Source organism: Hylobates moloch, unplaced genomic scaffold (assembly GCF_009828535.3).
Source record: "Hylobates moloch isolate HMO894 unplaced genomic scaffold, HMol_V3 SCAFFOLD_5, whole genome shotgun sequence".
Taxonomy (NCBI): domain Eukaryota; kingdom Metazoa; phylum Chordata; class Mammalia; order Primates; family Hylobatidae; genus Hylobates; species Hylobates moloch.
In genome coordinates this window covers 59,119,493-59,136,146 of record NW_026652280.1, presented here as the reverse complement: position 1 = coordinate 59,136,146, position 16,654 = coordinate 59,119,493, and the positions used below count along the sequence as shown (strand labels likewise).

Below are 16,654 nucleotides of genomic sequence, written 5' to 3'. Positions count from 1 at the left end.
GCAGCCCGGCCTCCTTTCGTAACAAAACTGGAGTCAACCTGATCATTTTAGGGGCGCTGGGTGGAAGGCTGGCTTTTCCAGCCAAGGCAGGATGTTCTGGCTTTTTCTCTGGAGGTGTCCAAGAGCGCAGAGAGAGTGTCTAATGGTGACTTCGGATTCTGGCGACTCAGGCTCTCCCTGGGTGACAGAGAGAGTGTTCCCTGCTGCTTGGTCTCCTTTGGGCATCAACCAGCGCACGCACTTGGAAACTGAACCCGGAGGACGTTCTGTAACTCTCCATGCCCCAGAGCCATTTGGGGAAGGGCCCACCTTACCCCCCGCCACCCCCGTGGCACAGCAGCTCCCCATCCTCTCGCCCGACACTTGCTAGGTAGTTTGGGGTGTAGAAACGACCCCAGCAGCAGCAGCACCTTAGGTGCACACCGAAGGTGAACGCTGGAACGCCCCGGGAAAGGCTTTGCTCCGACTTCATCCTGATGCTGGTGCAACGTGAAAAAGAGAGAGCCCGGGCGAGCGGGGCCAGGGCGCGCAGGAGAGGGCAGGCGAGAAAGTGCCCAGCAAGGGCAGGCGCGGGCCGAGGGCGGGGCGGGCGCGGGAGGGCGCGAGGGGGGCGTGGGCGCGGCCGCCCGCTCGGCCCGGTCGGGCCAGGGGGAGGGGCGCTGGCGGGAGCGGCGCCTCCCGCCCTGGGAGAGCGGCGCGCGCGGCAGCCCCGCGGCAGCACAGCGCGGAGCCGGGAGCGCGGGGAGCGCGGGCCGGCGGCGGCGAGGGAGGACTAGGGCGCAGACGGCCGGCGCGCGGCGCGGCTACCATGGGCGTGCAGTGAGCAGCCGCTCAGGACGACTTCCTCGGCTGCGCGGCGCTCGCGCGGAGCTCCCTGGCTGGCTGTGCGTCCCCACGGTCACCATGAAAGGTAGGGCGGCAGCAGCTCCGCGGGGCTCTGGGCAGGGGAAACGGGCTTTGGGGCGCGCGGGAGGCGATGGAGGTGCCTCCCGCGCGAACTTTCTCTTGGGCTGCGGGCCCGGGGAGTCGGGGCTGCCAGGGCGCCGGGTTCGTGCGCGGACACTGGGGGCGCACCCGGCTCCCGGGTCAGGCAAGGCTGGAGACCTCGAGGTTGGGATTTTGAGACGCGCAAGTATTCCCCTCCCCATCGCGTCTTTGCAAGTAGTTTGAAGCCCTAAGTCGTTGTTTACGGATTCCCGTTTCCAACTTTTTAATTGAAAAAACATGCCGAGGGGAGTGGAGGCATCGCCATCCCTCCCGGTCGGTTTTCCACTCCGCAGCGCTCTCCACGCTCGCCCAGTCCTCTCTCCTCCCGCCTCTAGCCATTTCCCGGCCCGAGCAGTCCCCGCGCTGGCGGCCGGGTGTTTTCTCCGGGACTGGGGATGTTCTCCGTGCGCCCTCGCCACATCTGGCAATAATTAGGTGCCCGAGGAGTTCAGCTGGCTCGGGAAGTGCATTTGGCATCTTTCTCCATCAGATTCACCGACTGGGAAATAGTTGCTCTCGGTTCCGCGTCCCTTCCACGTGCCCGCCTGTGGGATGGGTGTGCCCACGTGTGTTCATGGGTGACACACATCAGCCGGTTAGTCGCCCCCTGCGCGGTGTCCTCTGCAGGCCGGTTTATGGAAGTGTCAGATGTTATCGTACTTTAAAAAGAAGCACAAGAAGGACTGCGGGGCAGCCTTCTGTTTAGTGGAAACACGGAGATTTGTCAGCGGAATCCTGATTTATGTATGAGATAAATAACTGCAGCGGAGGCATCAAAGAGTCGTTCAGCAATGGGCCCGCGTGGTGTTTACACAAGGCTTCGTGTGAGAGTTCCTGGTTCTGTGCTAGGATAACACAGCCCTGCGCTCTCCTGGGCTGGGTGCGAAATGCCATCTGACCGCGGTGACCGAGCTTCCAGCCGCCAGAGACCTGGAGATGCAATCGTTTTGACTTGCCAGGGTTGCTGTCCGAGGGAGGCGCCCGGGAAGCCCCAAGGCGCGTGGAAAGTAACTTTTGGCTCTGGAACGTTTTTTTCTGAAGGGCAGCTCCCGCTGAACTATCCGGAGCGATGATATCCTACCAATTCACTCCCTTTCCAAGGGCGTTAGGTCTTCACGTCGGGAGACCTCGGGAAGGGAGGTGACTGATGGCCAGGTGAAATGTGGTCTGCCCCAGGGAAACAGAAACAAAAGACAGGATACAACGGTCTACCTAGAGAATTTCAAAATGCAGTGGCTTGCTTTCCTTTTTGTCTCCATCTCAGTTTCTCTTCCCTCATTTACATTCTAGGAAATACACACATTCTTTAGCTGGCTCTAATTGAGGAGACTCCCTAGAAAGGAAAGAATTTCACATGGCTAAAAGTTATCTGGGGCTCAGCTATCATTTTAGCCAGAAGTGAATCTTCTCTGCTGGTCATTAAGGCCAGTGGTTTTTAAAGCTTGGGAAGATAAGCCACCTACCCACTCCATCAGCTCCCACGTGGGTTCTTAAACCCTGAAACTTTTGTTATGCTTTTTACTGTGTAAAGGACCGCTGCTGCACTTGAGACACTTTTCCACTTTACATCTGCACTGGAAAACATACCCAGAAGTCCTAAACACATTTTTGGAGAGATTTATGCTGCATTCTGGACCAGCTGGTGGCCTACCCGCTGTGGTCTAGCACTGCCCAAAAGCCCCATAAAGTTTCTGCCCCAGTCGGGGAGGTTGATGGAGGGACGGACTGGTGAATCCCTGGGTAGACTAATCATTTTGAAGGCCTCTTTTAAAAACGAAAATATTCCGGCGGGGCGCGGTGGCTCACACCTGTAGTCCCAGCACTTTGGGAGGCCGAGGTGGGCAGATCACCCGAGGTCAGGAGTTCGAGACCAGCCTGGCCAACATTGTGAAATCCTGTCTCTACTAAAAATACAAAAAGTTAGCTGGGTGTGGTGGCAGGCACCTGTAATCCCAGCTACTTGAGAGGCTGAGGCAGGAGAATCACTTGAACCCGGGAGATGGAGGTTGCAGTGAGCCGAGGTCGAGCCATTGCACTCCAGCCTGGGTGACAAGAGCGAGACTCCGTCTCAAGAAAAAAAAAAAAAAAGAAAAAGAAAAAAAATGTTCCATGAGAGTTTTGACTACCAATTATTACCATGTGATCTGTATTTATTACATTTGTCTCAGTGGTGGGGTGGGGACGGGAGGGGCAGTAATAATTTTTTAGTACCTACTAAGTACCAGCCACTGTACTATATACACTACAAACAGATTGCAATTAATCCTCTCAGCAGCCCTGAGAGTAGATATTTCAATCCTAACAGTATAGGTATGAAAACTGAGTCTAGAAGAAATAGGAACTGGCAACTAGGAGGATAGGGTAGACATCTAAAGACAAGCCTTGTCAGTTACCCCATGTGGCTTGGAAGGCCCTGAGACACCAGATAGATAACCTCTGGTGAAGATGACTAGAAAAAAAAGTGAATCTGAGACAACTAACTAGCCAAGTAACCCGCAATTGGTGCTGTATCCAGGAAGAGGTGTAGCCAACCAGTTGGACGTGAGGCTTTGGAAGCCTAGACAAAAAAGGAAAGCTGCTTTTACCAAGTGGAATTGTTTTGACCATTTGCCACAGGGAACCAACTAAAGGTTTTCCCCGGGTTCCTGATTACATCAAATAGTTGTTAACTCACCATGCTTCAGAAAGCCAACATGATAGAAAGCAACGACAAGCCTTGTAAATCTTGGTATAAACGTGTTAATCTAAAACATTCTTGGCCAGGTGCAGTGGCTCATGCCTGTAATCCCAGCACTTTGGGAGGCTGAGGCAGGCAGATCACCATATAGTGAAACCAGCCTGGCCAACATGTAGTGAAACCCTGTCTCTACTAAAAAAATACAAAAATTAGCCGGGCGTGGTGGCGCATGCCTGTAGTTCCAGCTACTTGGGAAGCTGAGGCAGGAGAATAGCTTGAACCCGGGAGGTGGAGGTTGCAATGAGCCGAGATCTTGCCACACTTCAGCCGGGGTGACAGAAGCAAGACTCTGTCTTTCAAAAACACACACACACACACACACACACACACACACACACCATTCTTTAGCCAAATTGAAAATCAGTGGACACCATAGAAGTTAAAGAAGTTCATTTGCAAAAGCAAATATTCCTGTGCAAGTCAGATGCCTTTTTAGGGTACCAACGTGACTTTCTAATTCTAATGTTTAAACCTGGATATGGCCTTTGTAGTGACCAGGCTCTTGGAGTGTAATCCTGCATCTGCCAGTCAGTCACAGTGCCATCCATCTGTTTGAATTCAGCAAACATCCATTTCCTCCATCCCTGGAGTCACAAGTACCAAAATAATGACATCATCATATATTACCGAGAAGAAAATTACTTTCCCCATTGCTGCAGTACTTGAAGTCTTCCAAACTGATTAAAACATGAAGTTTGTTTTAATTTATTTCCAATTTCATTTTCAATTAGCTGTACTACACCCTCAATCTCATGGCTTTTTGGATACATATTCACATTCTCGACGAAGGAATCTGACTCCTCTAGAGTTAGATGTGTCATTACTAAATCACATTTTTGGTTCTTAAAGTTGGGGATATTGGTTAGTTTCAGTGCGGCAGCACTTGTTGCCTAAGAGACAACCAAAAACAGCTGCCACCACCCGGGACCACAGAGGTCCAAGCCAGTGTTATAATTTAACACAGAGAGGAGGCTGGTGCCATGAAAACAGAGTGTTCAGCTGCTTATTTTTGTACTTTTGTGCATAAATATTTCTGAAATTCAGTTTGGCAATAATATATTTAAAATGCACTAGTAAGCAGTATACTTCTCCCAAAGTTTTTTGGGACTCACGGTCTTTTTGCTTTTTCAGTGTCTCTCTTTCTTGTTCTTAACTGGCATAAGCAAACAAGCTTATAAAGGCAATTGCATTTAACATTGAAAGAGTCATATTTTCTAAAGGAAAATGGAAACAAAATGAGGCCTTTTTCCCTTCACTGATTGGTAATAGGGGCTGCTCTTCTCTGGGAGGGAAATTTACAATCTAATTATACTTTTGACTTTTCATTAGTTTGGGAATGCTTGACATTCTTAATCTGAGGTTTAATTATTGCTAAGTATAGATCTTCTCTGTGGTCTCCTATGCAATTTCCCAGGGTTGTTCCAATGGCTCCAACTCTTTGCCATGTGGCTCATCCACTGATAATGGGGTGAATAGAAAAAGCTAGCCGATGATGGCTTTCAGGCTATGTCATAACAGAGTATCTCATTTTCCTACTAAATGCTTATTCTCATTATATATTATTTCAAAACAACTCTTGCAACCGCTGCCAAATAAAGTTAAATGGACCTTGAAGTATTAGCTTTCAAATGGGAAAATGGACATTCAGATTTTGTGATAGAAAATATGTTTCACCCTGGGTAAAACTAGCATGTGGGTAATCTCTCAGGGAGGCCAGCCTAACACAGACTTCCCTTTAATAATAGCTAACATTCATTGAGCACCTGCCATGCCAGCCATTATCATTTCCTCCATTTTATGATAGGAAAACTTAGGTTCAGAGAGGTTGTGTTACTTGTCTAAGGGTACCCAGCTAGTTGGTGGGGGGGATCAGTATTCAAGCTCAGACTGTCTGATTCCAGAATCACATGTGTAATCTCTAGCCCAGGCTCCCTCCTAGCTATGCCCTAATAATGCATTCAAGCCCTACATCTTTGTGAAGTCCTGCTGTGTGCTGTCACACTCCACTAGATACTGGGTGAGCAAGGTAGACAAGGCGCTATCATCTGGACTCGTAACTGTAATGACAGCATCAAAAGTCTGAAGGATTGATGTGTTCTTCAGTCAGCCACTGGAGGAGATGCGCTAAACTGGAGCTCTTGCAAAGATAAAACACATTCCAGGATTGCTTCCCTGTATAGCGTATCTTCTGGGAGGTTTTGCTTACCGCTGATTGAATGAATGTGGATGGCCCACTGTAGCCACCAACTCTGAAAACGGCCCCTACACTCGTCTTGCTAACAGGTTTGCATTGAGAAAATGAAATATTGTCAGAAGTGCCATTTTCTTGAACAGACTGTAACCACCGGTTACACTGCTGAGTGATCAGTAAAAATAATAATAATGCTAAGTATTTTAAACCAGGAACAGGGAAGTATAGACATTTTTCATAGAAAGTTCATTCTTTACTGCTGACAACAGAGTTTCTAACCACACCAACCATCCAAACCTTAAGGGAAGTAACTTCTCAGTCAAGCAGTGATTTGATTTCTTTTTCAGTGCATGACATTTGAAGAACCAAAATCAGCATCATACCTCGAAAAGGTCCTGCTGATTGCTTAAGGGCATTTTGTAATTATACAGCAGTGAAAGCCAATATAAACATAAATTAGTAATCCCAAATTAAGATTCCAAAGAGATCCTAGGAGCTCTCTTAACTTCTGAATTTATCATGAATATTCCATCGATACTCTTAAAAATAGAAAAGAAATGCATTTTTCAGCATGGGAGATTTAACATTTATTGGACTTGGATATATTAAAGATGACTCCTTTATGCTTCCTGAATGATGTGATATTATACCTCAGTATCATGTGAGGTATTATTCACTAGCCTGTGATGTTGGATGTTTTACATTTGGCGTGAAAAACTCACTTGTCTCTGGCTCTGTGGAAGAAGCCACATTTCTTTTGCTCCAGTCATTTTCTTATGACATAGAAATGTTAGGAAACTAGCTGATGTTTATAAAACAATTTATTATTCAAAGGCAAAACAGTCCTACTTTAATGTAGATAATATATGCTTTAAAATATAACCATCTCATAAAATACAATTATGTTTAGTGATCCCAGGCGTTGAATCCAATCATTTCTGTGTGCTGGGCAAGGAGTGTGGGCTCTGAAACCAAGAGAGCCTGGTGACCTCAGGCAAGTCACTTAACCCCCTGGGGCCCCAGTTTCTTTATCAATGTAATGAGGGACAACAATGGCATCTACCTGATGTTGTTTTAAGGATTAAATAGTTGTTCAGAATGGTGGCTAGTATGTAATAAGAACTCAAGTTGTTTTAGTAATTGTAATATTGTATTATAACCTGCTGCTTCCTCCCAGCAATAAGTTAATTGCCAATTATGAGCCATCTATGTTAACTTAATCAGTGATGTAGTTTAGACCATGAAGGCAAATAAATGTTCAGTTCTGAAATGAAAGTAATTTTCAAATTGCAAATGTGTTAAAACAGACCTCAGGGATGGAGTGAGTTGTGCTCCACGTGGGGAAGTATTAGTATTGGTTGCATTCCAGCTGCCGTCACTGCTATCATCATAAAAAATGCAGGGACTATTCTCAAAGTGAAGTTTGTAATTGTAGTAATGAAACAGTTTTTCTATTTGTTATAGTAGTGGTAGAAAATCAATAAATACGTGTAAGTATATTTATATTACCTAGGAACGCTATTTTTTTTTTAGTACTATTGCTCACGTGCCTACTGATGACATGATATTTTTAAAGATCTGTGTTTCAAATCCAGTGTCCAGTTTTATCCAGTAAGGATATGACATCAAGGAATCACAACATTAAACAAATTTGTCTCTAAATAAGTATTCGGACAGATGTATGTATGTTTTTAAACCATATGATGTCATGTCTATTTCATCAGTAGTATTAATTTTCCATTAAGCTGTCATATTTCTGTTTTATTATTTATAATTGGGCCACCAAGTTCTAACTAGCTTTCATTTATTCTTTAAACAAATATTTAGTATGAACTTTCTGTGTGCAAGCCCCTCTAGAAATGCCAAATAAAATGAATAAAATATAGCTTCTGTGCTCACGGAGCTTGCAGTCTGGTAGACAAGACAACCGGAATCCAAAGTAGAGAGTAGAACATGCCCTTTTTGAGGTTCAGATAATCTGGCTGAATACAGGGACATTTTCATTTGCAGGAGAGATTTGAATTATAGTTCATATTTCAGATTACATTATATTTCATATCTTGAATTATATTTTGTATTACGTTAATAGGGTAAGCAACATTAAAGAATAATGTCTTAAAAGAGAGGAGGGCTGAGCCTGATGACTCATGCTTATAATTTCAGCGCTTTGGGAGGCCAAGATGGGAGGGTTGCTTGAGGCCAGGAGTTTGAGACCAGCCGGAACAACGTAGCAAGATCCTGTCTCCACAGAAAATTTAATGGGTGCAGTGGTGAGTGGCTATAGTCCCAGCTACTTGGGAAACTGAGGTGGGAGGATCCCTTGAGCAGTGGCACAGTCTTGGCTCACTGTAACCTCTATCTCTTGGGTTCGAGTGATTCTCCTGCCTCAGCCTCCCAAGTAGCTGGGACTGATTACAGGTGCATGTCACCATGGCCAACTAATTTTTGTATGTTTTGTGGAGACAGGGTTTTGCTATGTTGCTCAGGCTCGTCTCAAACTCCTAGCCTCAAGTGATCCGCCCGCCTCAGCCTCCAAAGTGCTGGGATTACAGGCGTGAGCCACCGTGCCTGACCTGAAATCTCTTAAGTGTGACATTTCAGTGTGGGAGGTGAGAGGAAACCAAATTCAGAGTCTTCTTGAACTGTGTCTCTTAAACTCAAAATGTTGGTCCAACATTTGTAAATAATTACAGTATATTGCTTTGGCATAATTGTTTAGATAATCTAAACAACGTTAATGGATTTCAAAACAAAAAGATGTATCGGTGTTATTTTTAAAACAAAGACCTCTTTTTTTTTTTTGTCTCCAGAGAAATGGACAGCATTAGTTTTTCTTGCCAAATCACCCATGTATTTGAGGCCCTGCCAAGGCCCTTATTCAATTTAAGGCGGAGATTCAAGGCCTCATCCTGACGCTCTTTTAACGTGATTAAAATGATTGGATGAGAATTTTCCTCATAGAAGAAAGGGAAGCACATCGCCTCCCCCATAATCACCTATGAATGATGGATGCAGATGTCAAGGTTTTGGATGTCATATTTACTGATTACTTCTAAGTTCTTGCAGTTGGTGGCTGTGGGGAAATCTGATTTAGCTCCCACTGCCAATTTAGGGGTAAAAGTAACAAAAACACCCTTTCTCAGTTTTGTTAGACTGTAAAGGAAAGAATAGGGTACCCATGTCTCTTTATTCTAAAAGCAAGTATCTGCCGTTTTTACAAGCCTCAGAATTGCAAGTTGTGCCAGAAATTGGAGTCATTTTATGTCTATAATTTTGACTTTTGACTTGAAAAAACTATATAATTGAATCAAAAGTGATCCCATTGTTGCAAAACATAAATTCAGTAAGCAGCTGAGTAATCAAAATGAATCTCCTGTGATACTTTAAAGTAATCTACAAGTATTTAAACTGCTACAGATTCCTTCATCCATTTGGTGTGAAACAGTTGAATGGAAGGCCAATCTAATTACCATCCCCCACCCATATCCTGAACCTCAGATACTTTGTTACGCTGCATTGAGTTCATTCACCAGAAGAATACATAATACCTGTGTTCCAGAAATGCCAAGACTGGAAAAAGGAAAGCATGCGGGGAGCCAGATAAAGGTTTACATTTGTAAAGCTATAAAACTAGGGCAAATATTACTGGTACTGTGCTTAGGGACATATCAAGATTAAAGGACAGCTTTCTTCAGTTTTTACAGCCCAAAATACATTAAGATACATTTTCATCACTATCACCCAGGTACTTCAGTGCCAATTTGCTGAAGCCCAAATGGAACCTGCAGCACGCATTACTCTTTTGCTCATCAAGCTTTCCTGTTGGTCCTTCCCCCAAATAGTCACCTCAGAATGGAGTTTTGTGTCTTTTGAAGCCAGATGATTAAAGTCCTAGGATGTTTATTTTGGACCTTAAAGCATAGTAGCTTTTACCACTGCCTCTGTCTTCGTACTTCAAAGAAAATTCATATTTATTAAGCAGACGGTATGTGTTGGATGTTTTCCATGTGTCAGTTCACATTGCCCTCCCCAAAATGTGTGAGATAGGAATCATTGGTTCCAGCTTATAGGAGACTGAGAGGCAGACATGAGCTTATTGCTATTACAAGGTGGAGCCAGTCTTCAAACCCAGGTCTTTGAATTTCAAAGCCCACACATTACCATTAATTCTATCAGCCTCTGGTGTTAGGAAAGAAGTCTTCCAGGATATCACAGCAACATCAAGGGGACATTCCAAATATTTAGCAACGCAAGTGACACACTGTGGAAGCCACTGTTCCCATTTGAAAGCAACTCCGGGGAGCACTGGCCAGTGGAGAGTGACTGTAGACTCAGGCGTCCTGATGGCACCAGTCATCTGGCCCCAGGGATATAGGGGCAAGGGCCTGCTACAGTGGGTGGTGGTGACAGTAGAAACACACAGGGACAGCTTGCAGAAATGCTCAGAGCAGAGGCCATTGTTCTTTAACCAGCTGGTTTGGAAGCACTTAAATATTTTAACAATCAGTGATACCATACCATTTTGTTCTAAGAGTAATGACAAATGTACAAGAGCTGGGAATGGATCCTGGTCTAAACACGATAGAGCAACCAATGGATACTCATATGTAGAGACAGCGCCACTGGGCCAGCATGGAAGAGAAGTCTAACTTCAGCCTAGTCCCTGTCCGCGGTCCTTCAGGCTGGCTCCTAAAAATGTCTGCATTTGCTATGATGTTCGGTTTGGCATTTGTTGGAAACCTGCTTTGTGTCAAGTATTGAAGGCTCCAGCTTCAAACTGCATCTTCTGTGGTTTCAGGTTGAACTCCACACTCTGGCTCTTTGGGGGCATTTTCTGATTATCTGGTTATCAGTGCTGGTTATCTGTTGGACCTGAATGCTTTTATTTTTGTCTATCTGGCTTTTCCATTCATATTATCTTATTTTGCTTGTTTTACATTATTTCTTATAAAAGTTAGAGATATACATAGTTTAAAGAGTCAGATAATGTCATAGGTTTCCTGAAATTCCCGAAATTCTGAAAAACAGCAGTTTCCTGCCCAGGCCACCTTCATTTCATTTTCCATTCCCCAGAGGTAACCTCTTGATAACTTTCTTACCATTTTCTTTTGGCATTTACCCCTCTTTCAGTTACCTGCTAATGCCTAAAAAACTATCCCGAAACCCTGTAGCTTAGAACAGCAGCTGGTTTTTTGCTCATGATTCTGCAATTCAGCCTGGACTGGACACGTGGCTGCCCTCAGGAGCCTGGAGAATCACTGGGGGTGGCCGGAATGGCTGAGGGCTCCCTGGCTGGTCTCACGTTTTCCCTGCTGTCATCCTCCAGTGATTCTCTCTCTCCAGGTGGCCTCTAGTTCAGCAGGGGAGGTGAACTTTTCACAGGGCCACTGGCTGCCAAGAGTGTAGTCAGAAGCCGAAAGGCCTCTAAGGCCGGGGCGCTGGAGCCACCCACTCCCACTTCTGCCACATTCCATGGGACAGAGCAGGTCATGGGGCCTGCCTAGATTCCAGGGGAAGAAAGTGGACTTGCCCATGGAGGGCTGGAAGGAATTGCTGGTAGTCCTTTATGACAATGATCTGCCATGACCCCCGTATCTCTCCGTGACATGCTTATGGTGCTCTTGCTTCATTTTTTTTTTTTTTTTATCTTAGGCATTATATACAGCCTTCCTTTTTATAGCAGAAGAGCGTTTTGTTATCTGTCACCTTTTATTTTCCCCTAACAACCCTCGCAGGCATCTCCTGTTCCTGTCCACCTTTCTAATACAGTTACAGCGTAATCTCAGATCCATATTCAGTGTTGATATTATTGTGACAATGTCGATGCGATTCACAGCTGAGTCATATTTCTTGCATAGCTTTTTGTTTCCCCCCACCGAGTTAATAATCCTCTTGCTATTTTAGCTCCTCATACATACATCATTATTCATCTCCAAAGTCCCTTCTACTTTCCCAAATCTCTCCTCTGTGTGTTCAAACGTATTAGGAATTCTTTCATTTCTATCTTCTCGAAGAAATCTTTTCTGGAGCATTCTGACCACCTGAGGGTTAGAGTTAGGTTAGGATATATACACACAGACACACCCAGACATGCACACACTCAGACACACGCACACACACTGGGTTTGTTGCTTATTTTAGTGCAATGCATTCTCCAATAACTTCCTGAGACAAGTGTGTGTGGGATGTACATTTTTGGGGATTCTGCTGGTCTGCAAAGGTCTTTATGTTACCCCCTCATTGAATTGAGAGCATTCTGTATTGGAAATAATTTATCCTTAGAATTTCGAAAGCACTGCTGTATTTACTTTAGCTTCCAATTTTGCTGCTAAATGTGAAGCTGATCTTTTTTTCTTTGTAAAATTCTTGTAAATGATCTGTTTTTTTTCTCTGTCTGGAAGCTTTTAGGATTTTATTTTTGGCTTCAGTGTTCTGAAATTTTATGATGATGAGCCTTGGAGTGGCTCTCTTTCCTTTCTTTGTTCTGGGCAGTGATGGGCTCATTCATCCTGGAAACTCATGTCCTTCAATGCTGGGAAATGTGGTTCACTTACTCCTCCAGTGCTTCCCTCCCTCTGTTCTTTTTCCGGGAAACACCTGTTGTATGAATATCGGACCCTCTAAATTGATTTTCTTTTTCTTTTTTTTTTTTTTTTTTGAAACAGAGTCTCGCTCTGTCACCTAGGCTGGAGTGCAGTGACACGATCTCAGCTCATTGCAACCTCTGCCTCCCAGGTTCAAGCAATTCTCCTGCCTCAGCCTCCCGAGTAGTTGGTATTACAGGTGCACACCAGCACGCCCAGCGAATTTTTGTATTTTTGGTAGAGATGGGGTTTCACCATGTTGGCCAGGCTGGTCTCGAACTCCTGACCTCAGGTGATCCGCCTGCCTTGACCTCCCAAAGTGCTGGGATTATGGGCTGCAAAGTGATCCCAGTGAGCCACTGCACCCAGCCTCTTAATTGATTTTCTAATTTTTCCTTATTTTTACTTTTTTCTATTTGTATGCCTTTATTCTACTTTCTGTAATATTTTGACTCCATCTTCAACCCTTCCATTGAGATTTATTTCTGTGATCATATTTTTTAATTTCTAAAAGTTCTTTCTTTTTCTCTTTTTTGAGATGGAGTCATGCTCTGTCACCCAGTCTGGAGAGCAGTGGTGCCATCTCAGATCACTGCAACTTCCGCCTCCCGGGTTCAAGCAATTCTCCTGCCTCAGCCTCCCTAGTAGTTGGGATTACAGGCATGTATCACCATGCCCGGCTAATTTTTGTATTTTTATTAGAGACAAGGTTTCACCATGTTGGCCAGGCTGGTCTCAAACTCTTGACCTCAAGTGATCCACCTGCCTCAGCCTCCCAAAGTGCTGGGATTACAGGTGTCAGCCACCATGCCCAGCCCTTTTTCTCTGATGGTTGCTTTTTTATAGCATCCTGTTTTCCAGATATATTATCTTCTCTTATCTCTGTAAGTGTATTAATGGTATTTGTTTTTTTCTGAGGTATTAATTTTCCTGCATAATGTAGATTTCATCTCAATTGCTTTATCTGGTTTCTTTATTTTCATCTTTGTCTTTTCATGTTAGAGGTTGTGTCAGTTGTCTGATGACCCTCGACTGTCTTATTTAAGAGCAGAACAATACACAGGTCAATTGGAAACTTTTGTACTGGTGGGTTTTGTGAACTGTGACCATCACTCTAAGTTTACCTGGTTGGGCTGTTCCACTGGGAACCTCCTGGAATTAGAACCATTAGTTTATTTTTTTATTAGCTGGTCAAATTCCCCAGAGAAGAACCTTCTAATCTTTACCATGGAGGGGACTTTCTGGCTAAGTGGGAGAAGAGGACCCGGGGTCTGAGCATTCAGTTGGTAAACTTTCGCCTTTCCCATGATTTCATTACAGTTCCTGTCATTTCCTGTTCCTGGTGTCCACTAGACAAGAGAACTTTTGTTTTAATGTTTCCAAGTAATAAACCTTGAATCTTCTGCTGTGGTTAGGCAGGGGCAGTCGTCACCCAGCTCTTTGGGTGGGCAGTTCCAACTCCTTCTCTTTTTTTCACATACTATACAAATCATCCACTTAACATGTACAATTCAATGTTTTTTTGTTATATTCACATATTTTTTATTCATCATTATAATCAATTTCAGAACAGTTTCACCACCCTAAAAAGAAACCTCTACCCATTAACAGTCACTCCTCAGTTCCCCTAAAAACCACCAGCCGTAGGCAAACATTAATTGCTTTCTGACTCTAGACTTTCCTAATTTAAACATTTCATATAAATTGAATCACACAATGTGTGTGTGTTTTTTTTTGTGACTGTCCTCTTTTACTTAGCATGATGTTTTTAAGGTTTATCTATATTGTAGTATGCATCAGTGCTTCATTTTTTATTGCTGAATAATATTCCACTGTATAGACATACCACAGTTTATCCATTTATCAGTCAGTGAACATTTGGCTTGTCTCCCCTTTTTTTTGCTATTATGAATAATGCTGCTATGAACATTCGTGTGCAGATTTTTGTATGGACATATGTTTTTATTTCTGGTAGGTATAAACCTAGGAGTAGAATTGCTGGATTGTATGGTAACTTTATGTTTAACTTTTTGAGGAACAGCCAGACTGTTTTCCATGGTGGCTGCACCATTTTACATTCCCACCAGTAGCATATGAGGGTTCTGATTTCTCCCTATCTTTGCCAACACTTATTATCTATCTTTTTGGTTATAGCCAACTGCTACTTAAACTTATGTTCCAACAGTCCTCCTATTTTAGCCTCACCTTTATTCCCAAATTCCTAAGCCTATTCAGGATTCTGCAATATCAATCATTGCCTCTTAGCTTTCCTGGCTGCTAGCACAGGCTTCAGTTTCATGAGTGTACGGGTCAGTCACCATCATGGTGTGGAACCCCTGGGTCCCACAGACCTGTGTCTTCCTCGTGGTCTGGCCACTCATAAGCTGTGAGACCTTGGGTCAAATTAATGTAATTTCTCTGAGCCTTGGTTTTCTCATCTGTAAAACAGAAACATAATAAAATGCGGCCAGGTGTGGTGGCTCACACCTGTAATCCCAGCACTTTGGGAGGCTGAGGCAGGCAGATCACTCGAGGCCAGGAGTTTGAGGTCAGCCTGACCAACATGGCAAAACTCCATCTCTACTAAACATACAGAAATTAGGCAGGCATAGTGGTGCAGGCCTGTAATCCCAGCTACTCCGAGGCTGAGGTGGGAGGATTGCTTGAACCTGGGAGGCAGAGGTTGCAGAGAGCTGAGATGGTTCCACTGCACTCTAGCCTAGATGACAGAGCAAGATTCTGTCTCAAAAAAAAAAAAAAAGAAAGAAAAAAAAAAGAAACATAGCAAAATGTGAAATAGCTGGCATACAGCAGGTACTGACTAAATATGTTAGTCTCTTATCTTCCCTAAACATGGTGAGTATGCAAAAAGAGAAAGACTTTATATTTTTCCTTTAGGAATTCATGAACTAGTGGGAAAGAGAGAGACATGTATAACTCTAATTTCCTTAATTTTCAACAACTACTGTTGAGTGCATATCATGCATCATAAATGTGTTAGTTGTTGAGGGTACAATGTGATGAGTTTCCTGTCTTCAAATGGCTTTCCATCTGGAGGAGTCAGAACCAGAACTGGAATATAAGGCAGATAGAGTTAAGTGCTGTCACACTGATTCAAGGGAACATACAAGAATGAGAGGTAAATTCTGACTGTAGCGCTAGTGTCCAACTTGGTCCACAGATTGACTGGAACATGTTAATATGGATGACTCTCACCTCTAAGCCAACAGAACCAAACTTCACTTGGACTCATGGTTCTCTGAAATAGCAAGGCGCAAAGAATAAATCAGCAGCCAAATTCTGTCCAACGTTCTCTGTCACAAAATCTCTGGCCCCAATGTGGCTCTGTGCCAGTTACTAAGGAAAGTAGAAAAAGATAAAAATCACATTTCAAAATAGGTGAGCAAAATATAACATAGCCTGTAAGATTAAAATGAAAATGCAAAAGTTCAGCTGTGGGAGCCAAGAAAATCTGAGCTTCAGACAGAATAAATCTTAAACACTTTCTTCATTTAATATGTTAAGGTTGCTTCTTGCCTGCAGACAGACTGCTGTCAGAAACAGGGATCAAGTTATGACCACTGAAGGACTTAGAGGTCTTAAATCTTAACCAAGTCCTTATTCATGTAGGAGTGTGGCAGCTGTGTGGCTATGACTGTCAGAGATAGACATTGGAAAGTGTAAGTTGCTAAAGAGACTGACCTCAGAAGAATCTCCTTATCTGAGTACATCACTTTTGCAGGCCCTGATACTGTAAAGACAATCTGGGATACAACACATCGAGCTTGGGTCTATATGGTGTGAGGAAAAGGTTTGAGAACAGAATATAGCATTGCACATCGTATCAGGCTATTTGTCTTCATGAAAACCTGACTGTCAGCCCTTGTGGGTCCTAGCATAGCCTTCTGCCCTCTAGCATGTTTTAGTCATTGGGAACACTGACTACTCATTCTCTTTCCTGTGGCTATTGTTGCTTGATGTAAATCATCTCCACAACCCACAAGCCCCACCAGCTTTACCCTCTTCCTCTTCCTCAAGTCCCTAAACACCCAACTGTTCTATCAGCCTGAATCAGCTGTTTGCTAACTGAGCAGCTGGGAACATCTGGGAGTGGGCCTAGGGGAACACCTAAGTGAGTGAACTGTGCACCAAGCT

The 16,654-nt window shown here is 44.0% G+C and overlaps 1 protein-coding gene across 1 annotated transcript in view; it reads left to right on the top strand.

The window, feature by feature from the left end:
* Window positions 1-744: 744 nt before the first annotated feature.
* Window positions 745-16,654, top strand: part of COLEC12 (collectin subfamily member 12) — a 182,495-nt gene continuing 166,585 nt past the window's right edge. Inside the window, exon 1 of the mRNA XM_032152679.2 lies at window positions 745-910. Coding sequence (XP_032008570.1) covers window positions 904-910 — 7 coding nt within the window. The 5' untranslated portion in view covers window positions 745-903. The remainder of the gene's footprint in view (window positions 911-16,654) is intronic.